Here is a 21,415-nt window from a genome sequence, read left to right on the forward strand (position 1 = left end):
CACAAAACTTTAGTGTGGCAGAGCAACACAAACATTATTTCTTGTAAAATGGTAATGATCACTTTCAGGTAATTCACAGCAACATTTGCTACAATACTCTCAGCTGACAATAATCATGATTACAAACTTATGTCCTGACACTGACAGTTTGAATAATTGTTTATGTAGCTTGATTTGTAGAAATGTCATACTGGAGCTTCCCCACATCTTTTTGCTTGTGTTTCTGTTAATTAGTGCTTATTTATCAGTAACAGTTTCGTCACGTTAAGTTTTGTATTGGAGCAAGGGATTTTTAAATATTACACTTTTCATTCAACTTACTTCAATATTAACTTCCATTTTATATGGTCATGTGAATACAAATTTGTTTTAGAGTATTTTCAACTTAATATAATATATAGTATTATTTATAATCTAAGGGAAAATGTGAAAACAAAGATAAACTGGCATGTCACCACTCTATACCTTTTTACATGTATAGACAAAAGGTTTGGTATTTTGTGTCATCATCTGTGAAATAGCATGGTGAGTAGCCTTTTTTAATGAAGTAAAGTACATAAAATAAAATTCAGCAAGTTCTGTTGGCTAAATTCTCATCTTTCTATACTCAGCAAAAAAAAAGAAATGTCCTCTCACATTCAACTGCTTTTATTTCTGGCAAACGAACAGAAACGGAATAACGAGTCCCTGAACAAGGGGGTGGGGGTGGGGGTGGGGGCGGGGGTTGGGGGGCATGTCAATATCAAAAGTTACAGTCAGTATCTGGTGGTCACCAACTGCTTTAAGTACAGTGCATCTCAACCTCATGGATGCACCAGATTTGTCAGTTCTTGCTGTGAGATGTTACCCCACTCTTCTACAAAGTCATTTACAAGTTCTCCATCACGTCTGTGGTGACACATGGTTGCATGTAGTTTTCCACTGCAAGGAGGATCAGATGTCCTTCCTGTCTCCCTGTAGCACTGTCTTAGATGTCTTACATTACAGACATTGCAGTGTATTGGTATGGCCACATCTGCAGTCCTCATGCCTTCCTGCAGCAGGCCTGTGGTATGTTCACACAGGTGAGCAGGTACCCTAGGCGTCTTTCTTGTGGTGTTTTTCAGAGTCAGTAGAAAGGACACTTTAGTGTCCTAAGTTATTGTAACTGTGACCTTAAATGCCTACCTTCTAAACTGTTCCTGTCTGATGGATTGTTCCACAGGTGCATGTGCGATTATTTTTTATGGTTGATTGAACAAGCATAAAAAACATAGTTTAAGCCCTTTCCAATAAAGCTCTGTGAAGCTTTTTTGGATTTTACAAAATGATCTTTAAAATACAGTCTCCTGAAAAGGGGATGTTTCTTTTTCTGCCGTGTATATTAGGTAATGAAACATTTTTTGAAAAACCACACAGTGATGTTTGGAGCTTATAATTTATTTTATTTTATTTTTTTTCCAGCCATACATTTCTGTCTATATAGGTGCATTTAAAAAATGTGAATATCTTGGAAAAGTTCATTTAAAAAAAAATAATACTAAAGTGAAATATTTCAAGCCTTTTTTTTGTTTTAATCTTGATGATTGTGGCTTATGGCTCATGGAAATAAAAAAATCCAGTATCTCAAAAGAATTTATAATACAGAAATGTCTTCTGAAATGTTCTGAAAAGTATGCTAATTTATGCACTCGATACTTGATCGGGACTCTTTTTGCACGAATTCCTGCATCAATGCGACATGGCATGGAGGCAATCAGCCTGTGGCACTGCTGAGGTGTTATGGAAGCACAGTTTGCTTTGATAGCGGCCTTCAGCTTGTCTGTAATCTTGAGTCTGTTGTCTCTCATGGATTCTCAATGGGGTTCAGGTCAGGTGAGTTGGCTGGTCAATCAAACACAGTAATACCATGGTCAACAAACCAGTTACTAGTAGTTGTGGCACTGATGATAGGTGCCAAGTCCTGCTGGAAAAGGAAATCAGCATCTCCATAAAGCTTGTCAGCAGACGGAAGCATGAAGTGCTCTAAAATCTCCTGGTAGACGCTGCATCGACTGTTGACTTGAGAAAACACAGTGGACCAACACCAGCAGATGACATGGCACCCCAAATCATCACTGACTGTGGAAACTTCACACTGGATTTCAAGCAACTTGGATTCTGTTTCTCTCCACTCTTCCTCCAGACTCTGGGACTCTGATTTCCAAATTAAATGCAAAATTTACTTTCATCTTCCCCATGATTGTGGTTGTGTGTCCTGAACCAGACTGAGAGATTAAAGGCTCAGGAAACCTTTGCAGGTGTTTTGAGTTAATTATCTGATTAGAGCTCTTCACATTTCGACATTTCTGTATTACAAATTCTTTATTCTAATATTTTGAGATACTGGATTTTTCATTTCTTGATGATTATGAAGCCATTATGAAGCCGAACAAGGCAAAGGTCAATATATAGCAATCACAAAATATAAAGCTCAGCACTTAGTCTTTGGACATTGGATTTTGCAAGACTTAGAAAGTACTGAACATTTGAATGTGTTCTATATAGGCTGTAAGCAAGAAACAAGTTGTGTGCAGAAGAAGTGATTAGCATTCAGAAGAGGGGGACCTGCTAGCGTGTAATGTCCTTGGTGGATGTGACCTCACCAAAACTGTTGAGTTCCTGGACTTTGGTCGATATCTTTAAGTTTCATGATGCCAAAGTGCTTCAGAGTTTACCTAGATAGGTCTTCATGTCTGACAGAAAGATAGCTCTTTATTTGTGCTTTAGGTTAAATTCAATTTCTTTAGTTATTATATGTAAAAAATTCATAAACTTTATGGAAAATTGTCTTTCTGACTAACAAAAGATGACTGCTTGACCTAATCAAGTATAAAATATATTTTAAAAATAGTATGCAAATAATTTGTCATAACATAATGAAGATCAGAAATATAATAAAATAAATCACAAATGAACACATCTTCCTTTATACTAATTTTACCTTTCACCTTTCAAATGTTAGCAACAATATATTATATAGGTTCAAAACAAACTCCTTCAAAAACTATAGCCAGTGCATTCACCAGCTCTGCTGAGCCATTATAGGAAACTGACATTAAACAATTATATGGTTTAACCTATGTTGGGGAGATCAAAAGAGGTCTCCCTCATTTTAATTCTGAAATTTCATTTCTCAAAACTTTAATACTGTTTGTATTCAACCTGACAAATTCCCAGTTTGAAAGGAACTTACATAAATCGGATGATAGCTACAAGACACAGTCGTATATACTAGAGAAGTTAACAAGAGCATATTTAAGAAAACAATTTCCAAATTGTATATAAATATCCTAAACATAACACGAACATTACTAACAGTAGGTGAGCTATGTCCGCCTGGTGTCAGTGTTGAAAGCTGGGAGTTTGTGGTTCCTACCCCAGATACTGACGTGTGTAGTACTTGTCTTCTGCTGACAAACAAGAGGACGGTGCAAGCTGAAAAAAGATCTGAAGAGGCGGTGTCTTTTTTATTAGATGATATTTTAGTGATATTTGTGGTTATAAGACTCTAATGCAGTCACTAAACCTCGAGGATTTACCTTTGCTTGTGGAATGGTTTTTCGTAAATCGTTGACAATGGAAGAATTGGGACAAAGGAGAAGACTGAAGCACTGGCGGATTGCTCTGTTTTTTTCTATGCTGATGTGCTTTGCGGACAAAGGTTCAACTCACATAAGGTACTCAGTGCCAGAGGAGGTGATTGATGGAACTGTTGTCGGAAATCTTGCTAAAGATTTGGGTCTTGATGTGAATACTTTGGTGGACAGACGTTTCCGTATCGTTTCTGGATCTAATGACGCTATTTTCCGGCTTAATCAGAACAATGGCGTTTTATATGTTCATACAAAGATCGACAGAGAACAAATATGTGATGGCAATAATCCCTGCGTTATCGACCTTAAAGTTGTAGTGGAAAACCCACTGGAGGTTCATTATGTGGGAGTAGATATTACTGATGTAAATGACCACGCTCCTGCTTTTCCAGAAAAGCAACAAAGGTTAGAGATTGCGGAGAGCACATTACCGGGTGCGCGCTTTCAGCTCCAAAGTGCGCGTGATCCAGATATCGGTGTGAATTCAGTGCATGTGTATAAAATAAGTCAGAATGAGCACTTTGACTTAGAGATAAGAGACAGGGGTGACGAAAAGGTACCATTCATGGTTTTACAAAAAGCACTGGATAGAGAGCGTAAAGCTGAGCACGAACTGACACTGACAGCAGTGGATGGTGGAAATCCAGCAAAGGCTGGAACTTTAAATGTCACTGTCACTGTTCTGGATATCAATGACAATCGTCCAGTGTTCACTCAAGAGGTTTACACGGTACATTTACTGGAAAACTCTCCAGTAGGAACCATAGTAATAAAAGTGAGCGCAACCGATCTCGACGATGGTTCAAATGGAGAGATAATTTACTCGTTTAGTAGTAAATTAAATCGTAAGGTTTATGATATATTTGACTTGGACGCAGCTTCGGGTGAAATTCGGGTAAAAAGGAAAATAGACTTTGAAAGCACTGAGGTGTACAGATTAGATGTTTTGGCCTCTGATAAAGGCACACCTCCAATGACTGTCGATTGCAGGGTTATTGTGAAAATTTTAGATGTAAATGATAACGCTCCTGAAATAGAAATTATGTCACTTTCTAATTCAGTGCCTGAAGATTCCAAACCTGGAACAGTTATTTCGTTAATTAGTATTTTGGATAAAGACGCTGGTGTAAATGGAAAAGTCTTGTGTACTTTATCCCAGGCCGTTCCCTTTGAATTAAAACCGTCCATAAAGGACAATATGTACTCTTTAATTACAAAATCGCGTTTAGACAGAGAGGAGACCTCCCGTTATGACATTACATTAACTGCTTCAGACCTGGGCCAACCTCCTCAAACTGCACAAAGAACCCTGAGTGTGCAGGTGTCAGACGTGAATGATAACAGTCCACAGTTTTCTCAAAATCCTATTGAACTTTATTTAACGGAAAATAACATCAACGGTGATACTATATTTAGTGTAACCGCATCGGATAAAGACATGAATGAAAATGCAGTAATCTCATACAGCATTCTTAGAGGAGATAGTGTAAAGAACAACTGGCCTATATTTCTAAGTATTAACTCTGAAACAGGAGTTATTCACGCGCTAAAGAGTTTTGATTATGAAGTAACCAAAACCTTCCAGTTCCATGTGCTCGCTACAGATTCTGGATCTCCGTCACTAAGCAGCAACGTCACAGTGAACGTCTTCATTCTGGATCAAAACGACAACGCTCCAGTGATCTTATATCCAGTCAGTGCTAACGGTTCTGCTGAAGGTGTGGAGGAGATTCCCCGCAATGTCAACGCAGGACATTTAGTGACTAAAGTGAGAGCCTATGACGCGGATATAGGATACAACGGATGGTTATTATTTTCACTACAGGAAGTGAGTGACCACAGTCTCTTTTCTTTGGACCGTTATACAGGACAGATAAGGACCCTTCGTCCATTCACAGAAACAGATGAGGCTGAACATAAACTGGTCATACTGGTCAAAGACAATGGAAACGTTTCACTTTCAGCAACAGCTACTGTGATCATTAAACTTGTTGAGCCCAAAGAGGCTTTTGCAACGTCTGATATTAAAAGTTCGGTAAATGATGTAGAAGAAAATAACATTACATTTTATTTGATCATTACCCTGGGCTCTGTTTCAGTGCTTTTTGTAATCAGCATTATAGTGTTAATAATAATGCAGTGCACCAAGTCTACAGACTATTCCTCCAAGTATTTGCAAGATACAAATTACGATGGGACACTGTGTCACAGTATCCAGTACAGATCCGGAGATAAACGCTACATGTTAGTTGGACCAAGAACGAGTATCGGTTCTACTTTAATTCCAGGAAGTAATGGGAATACTCTAGTGGTACATGATCGCAGGAGAAGAACTTCTGGTGAGGTAAGATTTTAAAATAATTACATTAAAGTATAGTTAAACCGTACGTTATTACGGCGATAATATTTCCAAAATGACACTTCCTTTTTTTTCTTTTCTTTCTTTTTTTTTTTTTACAGTAAAAATATCTCTGTATCTCTTATCTCTTAAATATAAATACACGTGTGTGTGTGTGTGTGTGTGTGTGTGTGTGTGTGTGTGTGTGTGTGTTTTAATATAAATTAACTATAAACATATATATATATATATATATATATATATATATATATATATATATATATATATATATATATATATATATATATATATATATATATATATATATATATATATATATATATATATATATAGTGTGTATACACTACCGGTCAAACGTTTGGAGACATTTGACTGAAATGTTTCTCATGATCTTAAAAACCTTTTGCTCTGAAGGTGTACGGTTAAATGTTTGAAATCGGTGTTGTAGACAAAAATATAATGGTGCCAACATATTAATTTCTTTCATTAGAGAACTAACATTTAATTCACAATTTTTAAAAATGGGTGGCTTGGAGCTAAATATTCCGAAAAGCAGGGGATGACTGTCCAGCATAAATGGGAACTCCTGTTAATACTGTTTAAAAAGCATTCCTCAATAAATCGGTTGAGAAAATGACAACAATACATTTCTGAAAATTCTAGGCAAAAAGGGTATCTACTTTGATGCTGCTAAAATTATTTTTATTTATTTTGGATTTTCTATCACAATATAATTCCAATAGTTCCATTATCACTATCATCACTATATTATCACTTTCAGCAACACTGAGTGTGATTACCATAGCCATGCAGTCAAATGTTTCTTTTAGTGCTGACTGTAAAATGCAGTAAAATATCCATCCATCCTTCTTCTATACCACTTATCCTTCAGGGTCTGGGATGCTCCCAGAGAGCATCAAGCACAAGGCGGGGTACACCCTGGACAGGGTGCCAATCCAGTAAAATATTTGAATAAAAATAACATTACATTTTATTTCATTAGTCCCTGGGCATTTTTGCAGAGTTGTTGGTCAACAGTATCATGATGTTTTTGATCCAAAAACAAAATCTCAGAAAAGCTTTCAAGAGAAATAGTTTAGCTAAAAATTTAAATACAACAGTTTACTTTTTTATGGCAAAGCATGTTCTGGTGAAATGCGCTTCGTTATTCTGTACCGTGACTATGAGGCTAATATTGCTTAAAGTATGGGTAGCTTATATGTACCAGTGTAGCATCATACAGACTGCAATTCTAAATCATTATCACACACACCTCAACGATTAAGCATGAACAAGTAATCATAAATTGTGTGGCTTCTGATACTCCAGTGAGTTGTGATTTGTGGCCCAAGGCTTAGTACTATGTTAGAATATATTTGAATGATGAGCTAGTTTTTTTTTTTTTATTTCATTTTCATATTTATGCTTTAGACCGACTTATTATGCCTTTCTCAGAGTCTAACGATATCTTGTAAATGACATAATATAGATGTTACTTGCAGCCCTGCTAGCAACACTGAGAACTTCAGACTACAGTGGAAGACTTCACACACCAAATATTTGGATGGTTCATATATGTATGATTGTAGATTTTATTGTCTAAAACGTTCCTTTAACGGTAGTTCCCTTAACGTAACGTATCGACTTGCTCCAGACGGTGTCACTGTTACACAGAGATTGGGAAAGTGAAAGATACATTTATTGCGCATGTCTTTTCTCTTATCGTTTTTCACAGAAGAGGAGAAAACAGTGCGGAAGATGCCTTGTTAAATCAAGACGACACTTTATATACTCTGAGAAGGTATAACATTGGATATATTTGATTACTAAGGACAAGCAGGACATATTTAACATGAACTCGGATTTAAAGGAATCTTTCACAATGACTGTCCGAGGACAAAGGAGCAAATGCTGGATGGTTTTGTGGTTCTCTTTGCTGGTTTGCTTAGATGTGTTAGCTTATGCTCAGATTAAATATTCTATTCCAGAGGAGCGAAAAGAAGGATACGTTGTGGGAAATATTGCTAAGGACTTAGGACTTGATGTCAGTGCTCTAGCGAGTAGAGGATTTCGAATTGTTTCTGGATCTAAGGACGCTCTTTTTGAGGTAAATCAGAACAATGGCGTCTTATATGTGCATAAGAGAATCGACAGAGAGGAAATATGCGATGGAAGTACGACTTGTCTCATAAATCTTAAAGTAGCTATCGATGATCCTCTAGACGTCCACTATGTAGGGATAGAAATCACGGATATAAATGATAATTCACCGAATTTTCCAGAGAAAGAGAAAAGACTTGAGATAGCAGAAAATAGGCTTACAGGAACCCGTTTCCAGCTGCAGGCTGCGCGGGATCCTGATGTAGGTATAAACTCGGTCAGGTCATATAAGATAAGTCAAAACGAGAATTTTGATTTACAAGTCAGAGAAAGGGGAGAAGAACAAATTCCATATCTGGTTTTACAAAAACAACTTGACCGAGAGAAAAAAGGGGAGCATAGTGTAATTCTCACTGCAACTGATGGAGGGACTCCCCCAAAATCAGCGACTCTTAATGTTACAGTAATAGTTCTTGATTCAAATGATAACCCTCCTGTTTTCAGTCAAGAAACATATTCCGTAGCTCTGCCAGAAAACATCCAACCCGGTGTCCTTATTTTGAAGGTCTCTTCGACAGATTTAGACGAAGGTTCTAACGGCAATATAACGTATTCGTTTGGAAGTGAAGTGAACGCAGAGGTTCGCGATATATTCACTTTGGACAGCACAACGGGAGAAATTCGAACAAAAGGCTTTCTTGATTTTGAGGACACTGATATCTACAAACTGGATGTACAAGCAACTGATAAAGGTCAACCACCATTAACAAGTGAAAGTGGGGTAATCATAAAAATATTGGACGTTAATGACAATACCCCAGAAATAGAGATAACATCACTCTCTAACGTGATTTCTGAAGATGCACAACCTGGTACTGTCATCTCTTTGATTAGTGTTACAGATAAGGATTCAGGAGTAAACGGAAATGTTGTGTGTCACGTTAACGACAATGTGCCCTTTGTGTTAAAACCGTCAGTGCAATATAATATGTATTCTTTAGTGACGAAAAGTTATTTGGACAGAGAGTTAGTCTCACAGTATGAGATAACGATTAGCGCGACAGACCTGGGCCAGCCTTCACTTTCCTCGTTAAAATCGTTTAGCATCAAAGTGTCGGATGTCAATGACAACAGACCAGAGTTTTTATTTAACCCCCTAGACGTGTATCTTTTAGAAAATAACTTGCCTGGAGCATCCATATTTTCTGTCTTGGCGCTTGACAAAGACATAAATGAAAATTCTGCAATATCATACCAAATTACTAGAGGAATAGAGACCCGAAATGCAATGGCATCATTCCTAAATATTAATTCTGAAACAGGAGTTATTCACGCGCTCAAAAGTTTTGATTTTGAAACAATCAAGACGTTCCAGTTTCATGTGCTCGCTACAGATTCTGGAACTCCGTCACTAAGCAGCAACGTCACAGTGAACGTCTTCATTCTGGATCAGAACGACAACGTTCCAGTGATCTTATATCCAGTCAGTGCTAACGGTTCTGCTGAAGGTGTGGAGGAGATTCCCCGCAATGTCAACGCAGGACATTTGGTGACTAAAGTGAGAGCCTATGACGCGGATATAGGATACAACGGATGGTTATTATTTTCACTGCAGGAAGTGAGTGACCACAGTCTCTTTGCTTTGGACCGTTATACAGGACAGATAAGGACCCTTCGTTCATTCACAGAAACAGATGAGGCTGAACATAAACTGGTCATATTGGTCAAAGACAATGGAAACGTTTCACTTTCAGCTACAGCAACTGTGATTATTAAACTTGTTGAGCCAAAAGAAGCTTTTGCTGCGTCTGACGTTAAAAACTCAGTAAAAGAAGAGAAAGAAAATAACGTTACATTTTATTTGATTATTACACTGGGCTCGGTTTCATTTCTGTTTATTATCAGTATCATCGTGCTGATTCTAATGCAGTGCTCCAAATCTACAGACTATTCCTCCAAGTATTTACAAGATACAAATTACGACGGGACACTTTGTCACAGCATCCAGTACAGATCCGGAGATAAACGCTACATGTTAGTTGGACCCAGAATGAGTATCGGTTCTACTTTAGTTCCAGGTAGTAATGGAAATACTCTAGTGGTACCAGATCGCAGAAGAAGAACTTCTGGTGAGGTAAGAATCGCATAGCCCTTATATTTTTTGAACAAACATATTCTCTTATGATAATATAACTTTAGATAATATTTTTGGTTAAATAGATTTTACAAGCGGTAGTCAACAAATACACAGGATCGCATTTTTTTTTGTCTTATACGTGTGGTGGTCTGGGAAATCCTTTTTTTTCTGCTTGCAATATACATCAATATATCTAATTTTAGAAAACATAAATATAGTTTATTTTACCATGCAATGAGAGGGACTGGAGTGGATGACGCTTATCAAATTGACTATTAATTTCTCTGAACCTGTAAACTTTAATTCTTTGATAATTTTGTCTTTTTTTCAATAATACATTAGGCTAAATATGTAGAGGTAGGTGGGACGTATTGCTTGTCTGCTCAGAATAATACTTATTCAGGTTAAGATAATTGAACTGAGATATATTTAGATGACAAATGAGTTATGGAAAGTGTATATCACATTTTAACAATCTAACTGATATTTTATGTATATATAACTGACAAGATACTAGATGCTGTTATTATTAGACATGGATGCTGTATGGACTTCTAATTTCTAATAGTTTGTACATTGTTAATAAATTGTACTCTAAAGATAAACACCGTTTAGAGTAATATTTACAACGCAGGCAAAAGGCACTAGAGAATTAGGTTTCAAGCGTGGACCAAGTAGAGTGCTGTCCATGGTACTGAAACCATTACTTATAACTTTTAGATGCAGGGTAAAAGACTCCAGCACATTTCTTTTGTAACTGCCTTTAGGTTCTCGCACAATATTCATTTCCTACATCACAAAAAAATAAAAAATAAATCTTTCTTTCAATTTTAACATGCCATATTTATCACACCATCTTAATGCTGTTTGCTGTGTTTTCATTTTGGCATTGTTTGCCAATGTGAAGGCCTGCTAAATAGAAACGTTATACTTACTAATCTAACTTCATGGATCATTCTTTGGATGGACGTTCCATTTTTATCACTGTTTTTTTTTAACTGATGCCCTCCATAAAAGTGTGGTTTATAAGTGTGCATGAACAACTCAATTAGAGATTCATATTTTGGGTAATTTCCTCCACACCTTCAGCAGAACCATTAGCGCTGACTGGATATAAGATCACTGGAACATTGACGTTCTGATCCAGAATGAACATGTTCACTGTACCCTTGATGCTCAGTGATGGAGTTCCAGAATCTGTAGTGAGCCTATACATAAAACTGTGTTTTGCAAGTGTGCATGAACAACTCAGGGGGAGAAGTTAAGGAACACAATTCTGTTTCTACTCTTTAGATCATTTTACAGATCCATTTCAGATTCATTCCACTGCATGCTTTTGCATTATGAATCTATTTGAAAAAACATTAAATATATTTGCATTCAAAAGTAGGCTATACAAATTATTCTGAAAACACTGGCCTTTTCTCAAAACAGGTAATTCATGAGACTCATGAAAACAAGGCACTTGTGTTAGGTCACTATAATGTAAGTCACAATAAATTACCAAAATTTTAATATAGCTGTGAAATGCTTGTATGTTTGCTTGTATTTTCTCATTTTAAGTCGCTTTGGATAAAAGCATCTGCTAAATGAATAAATGTAAAATGTAAATGTAAATGTTATACATGGGTATGTATGATTAGAACTTTTCCCTGTAAAAGCTATGTCTCTCAGTACAGAACAGCTATGGAATCGATTTAAACAATAGATGGGCCACATAATTGCAGAAGTGTATCCAGTCTTTACTGTAAGTTTGGTGGAGCTTGAAATGTTAATCTTTGTATTTCCTTTTATTAATAGTTTATCATACACGTCCAGTGTGTGTCAGATATTACTGCAGACGATTTACACGCTGTTAAGCTTTTAAGGAAACTTTGGGTTTCATTTAAGCTATTTTGGGTACTCTGTGTTATTATTTCCATTGTTGCACCAGATGATGTCAGTGTTACATTGCAATGAAGAGTAAATCTTTTGCCCTGCCTAGTCTTGTACGTTGTGCCTGAACTGTCTCGTTTAGAAGAGGCTCGTTCGACGAGCACAAGAGGAAACACGACATTTAAACAAAAAGGACATTTTTGCAATGGTATAAGGTGTAATCTATAGCGGGTCGGTAGATTTGGTAATTAAACAAAGCGGACGCAGAGCGTAAACGAGCCTTTCATGATGGGAGATGGAGTACAAAGCCGGAGATGGACGTATTTGTGGATTGCCTCTTTGTTGCTTTGCTTCACGGACCAGATTTCGCCTCAGATAAGGTACTCTGTTCCAGAGGAGGTGAAAGAGGGAACCATTGTAGGAAATCTTGCTAAGGATTTAAGCCTTGATGTGAGTTCTTTGGTTAACAGACGGCTCCGTATCGTTTCCGGACCCAAACAAGCACTTTTTCAAGCTAATCAGGACAATGGCGTCTTGTACGTTCAAACTAAAATCGACAGGGAGGAGGTATGTGAGGATAATAGCGCCTGCTTGATAAATCTGAAAATTGCTGTTGAAGCCCCTTTAGAAATCCACCATGTTGTCGTCGAAATAACAGATATCAACGATAATGTCCCCAGTTTTTCTCAAACGCATCAGCATTTTGAGATAGCTGAACATACCCCTGTAGGAACAAGCTTCCAGTTGCACGCAGCACGTGACCAGGACACGGCACCAAATTCGGTTCGCAATTATAAATTAGGCCAGAATGCTAATTTTGAAATCGATACTAAAAATAGCGACGGAGATAAAATTCCATTCTTAGTTATACGGAAGCCACTTGATCGTGAACAAACAGAGGATTATCGGTTGGTTGTTACAGCAGAAGATGGGGGAAATCCCCCGAAAACAGGTACCTTGAGCATTAACGTTAAAGTACTTGACATAAATGATAATCGTCCTGTGTTCAGTCAAAACGAATATTCTGTAACATTACAAGAGAATGCTCCAGTTGGCACCGTTGTGATTACAGTAAATGCAACTGACAGTGACCAGGGCTCCAACGGTAATATTGAATACGCATTCGTCAAAACAATGAAGCGCAAAGTCTATGACATTTTTCAATTAAATGGCATTACAGGAGAAATACTAGTTAAAGGTGAAGTTGACTTTGAGGACATGGAGGTTTACAAGTTAGATATACAGGCCTCGGATAAAGGACAGCCTCCTCTCACAGTGGAGAGCAGAGTAATAATTAAGATTTTAGATATTAATGATAATAAACCGGAGATTGAAGTGACGTCTCTGTCAAATATTGTTGCTGAAGACTCCAGTATTGGCACTATTATTTCTTTCATCAGCGTCTCTGACAAAGACTCCGAACTTAACGGAAAAGTTGTATGCACTCTAGCAGGAAGTGTCCCTTTTGAACTCAAACCATCCGTTCAAGAGAATATGTACTCATTAGTAACGAAGCAAAACTTAGATCGTGAGATGGTAGCAAATTATGACATCATTATAACAGCCACTGATTTAGGCCAGCCTCCATTATCCACTATTAAAACTTTATCCCTGCTGATATCAGATGTAAACGATAACAGACCGCAGTTTTATCAACATTCTCTTGAACTGTACTTGCTAGAAAATAATACCCCTGGTACGTCAATTTTTCAAGTGAGCGCTTTTGATGACGACTCTGATGAAAACGCGGTGCTATCATATCACATTATTAGAAATGGTGGCGCACAAAATGATATGACATCATTCCTGAATATCAATTCTGAAACTGGAGTTATTCACGCGCTCAAAAGTTTTGATTTTGAGATTATCAAAATGTTCCAGTTTCACGTGCTCGCTACAGATTCTGGAACTCCGTCACTAAGCAGCAACGTCACAGTGAACGTCTTCATTCTGGATCAGAACGACAACGTTCCAGTGATCTTATATCCAGTCAGCGCTAACGGTTCTTCTGAAGGTGTGGAGGAGATTCCCCGCAATGCCAACGCAGGACATTTGGTGACTAAAGTGAGAGCCTATGACGCGGATATAGGATACAACGGTTGGTTATTATTTTCACTGCAGGAAGTGAGTGACCACAGTCTCTTTGCTTTGGACCGTTATACGGGACAGATAAGAACCCTTCGCCCATTCACAGAAACAGATGAGGCTGAACATAAACTGGTCATATTGGTCAAAGACAATGGAAATGTTTCACTTTCAGCAACAGCGACTGTGATCATTAAACTTGTTGAACCCAAAGAGGCTTTTGCTGCGGCCGATGTTAAAAACGCAGTAAAAGAAGAGAAAGAAAATGACGTTACATTTTATTTGATCATTACCTTGGGCTCGGTTTCATTTCTTTTCATTATCAGTATTATTGTACTGATTGTAATGCAGTGCTCCAAATCTACAGACTATTCCGCCAAATATTTACAAGATACAAATTACGACGGGACACTGTGTCACAGCATCCAGTACAGATCCGGAGATAAACGCTACATGTTAGTAGGACCCAGAACTAGTATCGGTTCTACTCTAGTTCCAGGCAGTAATGCGAATACTCTAGTGATACAAGACCACAGGAGGAGAACTTCTGTTGAGGTATGGGTATGTCTCTAACATTAATGTAATTTTACATTTTAAAAATACGCATTTGAATGCACACACACACACACACACACACACACACACACACACACACACACACACACACACACACACAAACACACACACACACACACATTACATATTGCATTGTCTTGCTTTGCTATAATGTTCCATTTTCTGTATGCCTGTGTGTATATAAATATTGAAAGGAGATGCTATAGCACTTTATAACATTATACATTTTTCATATACTGTTGACATGCAGTAAATACATTTGTACATTTGGTCATAAGCCTTTACGTATATTGCACATAGAATGAGCAAGTTATACGTACTGTACATATATTTCTTATAAAGCAAATGCATGAGTCCACATTTCTTTTCTCTTATTTTATTCTCTTATTCCCTATATAACAATTTGTATGTCAGTGGTTTTGTATAGATTTTCCAACGTCTAAATTGGATCGCAAAAGCAGTGACCTAACGTATTTGACGACGGTTACATATCTTGGCTGTCACTTCGTTAGAACATGTAAAGAAACTACAGTTGGTAAAATAAATAAATAAAATAAAAATAAAATATCGCTTGGTGTCAGTGTTACCCAATGTGATAGTTTCGTGTTGGGACTGCCCTTTTTCTGACGTTGCTCCTGCCACTTCTTTACAAAGCGACGGCGGTGTGCTGACATTACCTCAAAGATGGGTCGAAATCTTTATTTTGTAAATTGATTTTCCCTTTCGGTGTTTATGCGGAATACTGCTGTCACGAAAACAAAGTGATTACTGCTTCTACTAAAAGACAGATGCTGTAATTTTTCTTCGCGATGTATTGTTGCAGACAAAGGCGGAGATGGGCGTACTGCTGGATTGTTCTATGTTTCTCTTTGCTGATGCGCCTTACGGAGCAGGTTTCGACTCAGATAAGGTATTCTGTTCCGGAGGAGGTTAAAGATGGAACCTTTGTAGGAAATCTTGCTAAGGATCTGGGTCTTGATGTAAGTTCTTTGGTATACAGACGGCTTCGTATAGTTTCTGGGTCTCATGACGATCTTTTCCAGGTTAATCAGAACAATGGCGTCCTGTCTGTTCATAAGAAAATCGACCGAGAGGAGATATGTGATAGGAACCGAGCTTGCACAATAAACTTAAAAACCTTAATTGAAAATCCACTTGAAATACATTACATTGAAGTAGAGATAATGGACGTTAATGACAATTCCCCAGTTTTTCCAGAAAGCCAAATCTATTTAGAAATATCAGAAAGTACACATTCAGGTGCACGATTTGAACTTCAAGCAGCTCGTGACCTGGACGCTGGAATAAATTCTATCCGTTCTTATAAACTAGAGCAAAATGAACACTTTCAGTTACAAATGAAAAATGGCGACGATGAGGACAAAATAATTTTTTTAGTCCTACAGAAGCCGTTAGACAGAGAGCAACAAAGCAAACACTTGTTAAGTTTGACCGCATTTGATGGAGGGAATCCTCCCAAATCTGGTACTTTAGATATTATTGTTTCTGTTATTGATGTTAACGACAACATACCTGTTTTTACTCAAGAAATATATGCAGTTACACTAAACGAAAATGTCCCAGTTGGCACTATAATTACAAACGTTAATGCCAGCGATGCAGACGAGGGTTTAAATGGAGAACTTGAGTATACACTTAGACGATCATCCAAAAGTAATGTAAACGACGTATTTCAGTTAGATAGTGTTACTGGAGAGATTACTGTAAAAGGAAACATTGACTATGAGGAAAATGAAGTGTACAGGTTAAATGTCCAGGCAACTGATAAAGGACAGCCACCGATGACAGTAGATTGTAGAGTTGTCATAAAAGTTATAGACGCGAATGATAATAAACCTGAAATACATATTACGTCATTATCCAACATGGTTCTCGAAGACTCTAAAAAGGGAACAGTGATTGCCCTGGTTAGTGTTACTGATAAGGATTCTGGTGTCAATGGTAAAGTTATTTGCAGTATTTCAGGTAACACACCTTTTGAGCTGAAACCATCAGTCAAAGACAACATGTATTCATTAGTGACGAAAGATGGGTTAGATAGAGAACTTGTTTCATATTATGACATTACTATTAAAGCAATGGACTTAGGCCAACCTCCTCAATCCAATTACAAATCTCTGAATGTACAGGTTGCTGACGTGAACGATAACAGTCCAGAATTCTCCCAGAATCCTCTTGAACTTTATTTATTGGAAAATAACTCACCTGGGGAACTCACGTTTTCTGTAAGTGCCACTGACAGAGATGTTAATGAAAATGCAGCAATCGCTTATTCTATTATCAGAAGAGACGGTATACAAAATGAAATGGCATCATTTATAAACGTCAATGCGGAAAACGGGCAAATGCGCGCTTTAACAAGTTTCGATTTTGAAAAAGTCAAGACGTTCCAGTTTCACGTGCTCGCTACAGATTCTGGAACTCCGTCACTAAGCAGCAACGTCACAGTGAACGTCTTCATTCTGGATCAGAACGACAACGTTCCAGTGATCTTATATCCAGTCAGCGCTAACGGTTCTGCTGAAGGTGTGGAGGAGATTCCCCGCAATGTCAACGCAGGACATTTGGTGACTAAAGTGAGAGCCTATGACGCGGATATAGGATACAACGGCTGGTTATTATTTTCACTGCAGGAAGTGAGTGACCACAGTCTCTTTGCTTTGGACCGCTATACAGGACAGATAAGGACCCTTCGCTCTTTCACAGAAACAGATGAGGCTGAACATAAACTGGTTATACTGGTCAAAGACAATGGAAACGTTTCACTTTCAGCAACGGCGACTGTGATCATTAAACTTGTTGAGCCCAAAGAGGCTTTTGCTGCATCCGATGTTAAAAACACAATAAAAGAAGAGGAAGAAAATAATGTTACATTTTATTTGATCATTACCTTGGGCTCAGTTTCGTTTCTTTTTATTGTCAGCATTATTATGCTGATTGTAATGCAGTGCTCCAAAACTACAGACTATTCCTCCAAATATTTGCAAGATACAAATTATGACGGGACACTGTGTCACAGCATCCAGTACAGATCTGGAGATAAACGCTACATGTTAGTTGGACCAAGAACGAGTATCGGATCTACTCTAGTTCCTGGTAGTAATGGGAATACACTGAGAGGAACCAATATGCACAGTCGTGAGGTGAGTTTTCGCGGTTTTCCATTTATATTAAGTTTTCTTTTTTAATACTTTTCTCAGTATACAGTCGTAAACACTCCTCTTAGTCAGTTATGCTCACTGTCAGTTTTGTGACACTACACTTGGTGTCGCTACATTACAGATTAACCAAGCAAAGCTGTATACCCGCGCACAATCTCGAGCTTTACCCCATTCACTGTGACGCATGCACACTGCGCCAGTAGTGCTGTAGGTTGGGACCGAACAACGTCTGTAAATTTGAAACATTGCAAGGGATTATGTGATTTTTTTTAATGCTTAAAATTTATTGAACTGTGTGGAACAGGAGTGTTCAGCGACTAATTTTTGTGATGGTGAAGAGGAATTTTGCATTTTCGTCATGGTAACTCGGCAGTACACAACGTTAACGGCGATTCTGCGCTGCTGTTTTGTATTGTGTTTATGTGGCAAAGTACTCGCTCAGATTCGCTACTCTATTGCAGAAGAATCTATACAAGGATCGGTTGTAGGGAATATTGCCAAAGATCTGGGCCTTGATGTAAATAAACTTAAAGAGAGACGATTTCGGATTGTTTCCGGATCAAAAGATGGCTTCTTACAGATAAACCAGGACAATGGAGCGCTTATTGTGAGTGGGAACATCGACAGGGAGGAGCTTTGCGAGAAAAACAATGTGTGCACAGTGAACCTTAAAACCGTGGCCGAAAATCCTTTGGAAATACATTATATCGAGGTAGAAATTGCAGATATTAACGATAATTCTCCTGTTTTTCCTGTGCGCCAAAAGTATTTAGAGATATCAGAAAATGCTGTGCCCCAGAGTACGCGCCTCCCACTAGACGCTGCGCGTGATTTAGACGCAGGTGCAAATTCTCTGCATAAATACATCCTTAGTCCGAATAATCATTTTGAATTAGAGGTTAAAACTCGTGAAGAAGACAAAATTCCTTTCTTGATTTTGAAAAAGCAGCTTGACAGAGAACAGAAACCCCAGATGAATCTAACTTTAACAGCGTATGATGGCGGAAAGCCAGAAAGGTACGGTTCAGTTAACATTACTATAACGGTTGTTGACATCAACGATAACGCCCCAGTTTTTGATCGTCAGGTGTACACTGTAACATTAGAGGAAAATATCGAGTTTGGTTCATCGGTAGTAAAACTACATGCCACAGATTTAGATGAAGGTGCCAACGGACAAGTCGTTTATGCTTTTGACAAAAGTCTAATGAGCAAAGCTTTTGATAAATTTGAAATAAATTATAATACAGGAGAGATTACTGTAAAAGGATCAATAGATTTTGAAGAACAGCGTGTTTATGAAATAGACATACAAGCTTCGGATAAAGGACAAGTACCTTTAACAGGTCACTGCAGTATCATAATAAATATAAAGGATGTGAATGATAATGCACCCGAAATTGATGTGACCTCACTCTCCACTGAGATATTGGAGGACTCGAATGCAGGGACAGCTATATCTCTGATCAGCGTATCTGACAGAGATTCAGGTGAGAATAGTATGGTTATATGTAGCCTTACAGATGACATCTCTTTTGAATTGAAACCCTCTTTTCAGAAGAGCATGTACTCTCTGGTCACTAAAGGCCTGTTAGACAGGGAGATTGTTTCTATATACACAGTAACCATAATGTGCAAGGATAGAGGGGAGCCATCTTTATCATCACAAAAGACAATACAAGTTAAAATTGCAGATGTCAATGACAACAGTCCAATGTTTACTCAAAACCCATTTAATTTTTATATTAGTGAAAACAACACCCCGGGCACATCTATATTCTCTATTAGTGCTTCTGACATAGATCAGAATGAAAATGCACACATATCTTACCATATTCTGAAGGCAGAAGGCCATCAGACAAACATTGTCTCCTACCTGAATGTAAATTCAGAAGATGGGAATGCTAATGTTTATGCACTAAAAAGCTTTGACTTTGAAACTACAAAAATGTTTCAGTTCCATATTGTTGCTTCAGATTCTGGAACTCCGTCACTAAGCAGCAACGTCACAGTGAACGTGTTCATTCTGGATCAGAATGACAATGTTCCAGTGATCTTATATCCAGTCAGTGCTAACGGTTCTGCTGAAGGTGTGGAGGAGATTCCCCGCAATGTCAACGCAGGACATTTGGTGACTAAAGTGAGAGCCTATGATGTGGATATAGGATACAACGGCTGGTTATTATTTTCACTGCAGGAAGTGAGTGACCACAGTCTCTTTGCTTTGGACCGCTATACAGGACAAATAAGGACCCTTCGTCCATTCACAGAAACAGATGAGGCTGAACATAAACTGGTCATACTGGTCAAAGACAATGGAAATGTTTCCCTTTCAGCAACAGCAACTGTGATTATCAAACTTGTGGAGCCCAAAGAGGCTTTTGCTGCATCCGATGTTAAAAACACAGTAAAAGAAGAGGAAGAAAATAACGTTACATTTTATTTGATCATTACTTTGGGCTCAGTTTCATTTCTTTTCATTATCAGTATTATTATGCTGATTGTAATGCAGTGCTCCAAATCTACAGACTATTCCTCCAAGTACTTACAAGACACCAATTATGACGGTACGCTGTGTAACAGCATCCAGTACAGATCTGGAAATAAACAGTACATGTTAGTTGGACCCAGAATGAGTATCGGTTCTACTTTAGTTTCTGGGAGTAATGGAAGCACCTTAGTAATTCCAGATAGAAGAAGAAGAGCTTCTGGTGAGGTAAGAAAATCAGCTAGGTTGTGCTCTATTTTTTTTGTTTAGAACATGTAACTCTGGTAGTAGTTTTACCTTTCAGTTACTGGCTGTAGCTTTGTACTTATGTGAGGAGAAGTACAATATTACATTAATTTTTAGGTGGCTAATATATGAGTGACATAATTCTACACTGACATCTGATATCTCAAAATATTTACAGTGTACTTTTTTGTTTTTACGTTGAAATTTAGGGAATTTCCTTGAATTTTCAATTAATATTGGCTTTACAGCTGAGCAGTAAGCAGCCCTCATTTCGTCCCTGTCTTTCTCTTTTTTCCTTTTTGCTGTTTAGAGGTTGTTTGTCAATCTGTTCATTTGTCCACCTGATATTAGGTATTTCTATAGTGTTTGAGAGGGTGTAGGATTTATATAGAATTATCACTGTAACCAGCAGAAGAACTGATTAGATTTTGAAACTGATCTTAACAGAGTCCGGGTCACAGCAAAGTCAAATTTCTGATTTTTTTTTTCTTCCACCAGCTTCCTTCCTGTTTGAAGGAAATATTCAAGTATATTTAAGGTTATTGGAGGCATACAAATAAAAAATAAAAAGAAGGGCCAGATTTGTTGGTGGCAAAGACATCCCCCTATGCCATTGGAGTTCAGTTCTACTTTATTTTCTGTCTTTTAATTTCTGTTTTTGGCACTATCTTACTATAATATTCACTCTCTTTTCCTATCTTACTTCTCTTTTTCTTCTCTAACTTTCATTCACCTTTTCTCAGTTTCTTTATG

At 37.7% G+C, this 21,415-nt stretch overlaps 5 protein-coding genes across 5 annotated transcripts; all 5 read left to right on the forward strand.

The window, feature by feature from the left end:
- The first annotated feature begins 3,467 nt into the window (after nucleotides 1-3,467).
- Nucleotides 3,468-6,031, forward strand: LOC128634886 (protocadherin alpha-8-like). The gene has a single exon (XM_053685493.1). The coding sequence runs from the start codon at nucleotides 3,574-3,576 to the stop codon at nucleotides 5,968-5,970; it is 2,397 nt and encodes a 798-aa protein (XP_053541468.1). The 5' UTR covers nucleotides 3,468-3,573; the 3' UTR covers nucleotides 5,971-6,031.
- A 1,687-nt stretch (nucleotides 6,032-7,718) lies between these two features.
- LOC128634887 (protocadherin alpha-2-like) lies at nucleotides 7,719-10,222 on the forward strand. The gene has a single exon (XM_053685494.1). It carries the CDS (start codon nucleotides 7,826-7,828, stop codon nucleotides 10,220-10,222), a length of 2,397 nt encoding a protein of 798 aa, XP_053541469.1. The 5' UTR covers nucleotides 7,719-7,825.
- A 2,034-nt stretch (nucleotides 10,223-12,256) lies between these two features.
- Nucleotides 12,257-14,743, forward strand: LOC128634950 (protocadherin alpha-13-like). Its single transcript, XM_053685923.1, has one exon. It carries the CDS (start codon nucleotides 12,371-12,373, stop codon nucleotides 14,741-14,743), a length of 2,373 nt encoding a protein of 790 aa, XP_053541898.1. The 5' UTR covers nucleotides 12,257-12,370.
- Nucleotides 14,744-15,244: 501 nt separating this feature from the next.
- On the forward strand, nucleotides 15,245-18,109 carry LOC128634951 (protocadherin alpha-3). Its single transcript, XM_053685924.1, has 3 exons — nucleotides 15,245-15,656; nucleotides 15,790-17,910; nucleotides 18,050-18,109. The coding sequence occupies exons 1-3, from the start codon at nucleotides 15,582-15,584 to the stop codon at nucleotides 18,107-18,109; spliced, it is 2,256 nt and encodes a 751-aa protein (XP_053541899.1). The 5' UTR covers nucleotides 15,245-15,581.
- A 36-nt stretch (nucleotides 18,110-18,145) lies between these two features.
- Nucleotides 18,146-20,741, forward strand: LOC128634888 (protocadherin alpha-4-like). The gene has a single exon (XM_053685495.1). It carries the CDS (start codon nucleotides 18,287-18,289, stop codon nucleotides 20,684-20,686), a length of 2,400 nt encoding a protein of 799 aa, XP_053541470.1. The 5' UTR covers nucleotides 18,146-18,286; the 3' UTR covers nucleotides 20,687-20,741.
- The last annotated feature ends 674 nt before the right edge of the window (nucleotides 20,742-21,415 follow it).

Source organism: Ictalurus punctatus, chromosome 14, assembly GCF_001660625.3.
Source record: "Ictalurus punctatus breed USDA103 chromosome 14, Coco_2.0, whole genome shotgun sequence".
Classification (NCBI taxonomy): domain Eukaryota; kingdom Metazoa; phylum Chordata; class Actinopteri; order Siluriformes; family Ictaluridae; genus Ictalurus; species Ictalurus punctatus.

Bases quoted from the DNA above. Each gene is read 5' to 3' on its own strand.
- LOC128634886 (XM_053685493.1), top strand. From the start codon at position 3,574: ATGGTTTTTCGTAAATCGTTGACAATGGAAGAATTGGGACAAAGGAGA.
- LOC128634887 (XM_053685494.1), top strand. From the start codon at position 7,826: ATGAACTCGGATTTAAAGGAATCTTTCACAATGACTGTCCGAGGACAA.
- LOC128634950 (XM_053685923.1), top strand. From the start codon at position 12,371: ATGATGGGAGATGGAGTACAAAGCCGGAGATGGACGTATTTGTGGATT.
- LOC128634951 (XM_053685924.1), top strand. From the start codon at position 15,582: ATGGGCGTACTGCTGGATTGTTCTATGTTTCTCTTTGCTGATGCGCCT. The intron at 15,657-15,789 runs GTATTCTGTTCC...GATCTTTTCCAG, and splicing joins CAGGTTTCGACTCAGATAAG to GTTAATCAGAACAATGGCGT. The intron at 17,911-18,049 runs GTGAGTTTTCGC...GCTACATTACAG, and splicing joins CCAATATGCACAGTCGTGAG to ATTAACCAAGCAAAGCTGTA.
- LOC128634888 (XM_053685495.1), top strand. From the start codon at position 18,287: ATGGTAACTCGGCAGTACACAACGTTAACGGCGATTCTGCGCTGCTGT.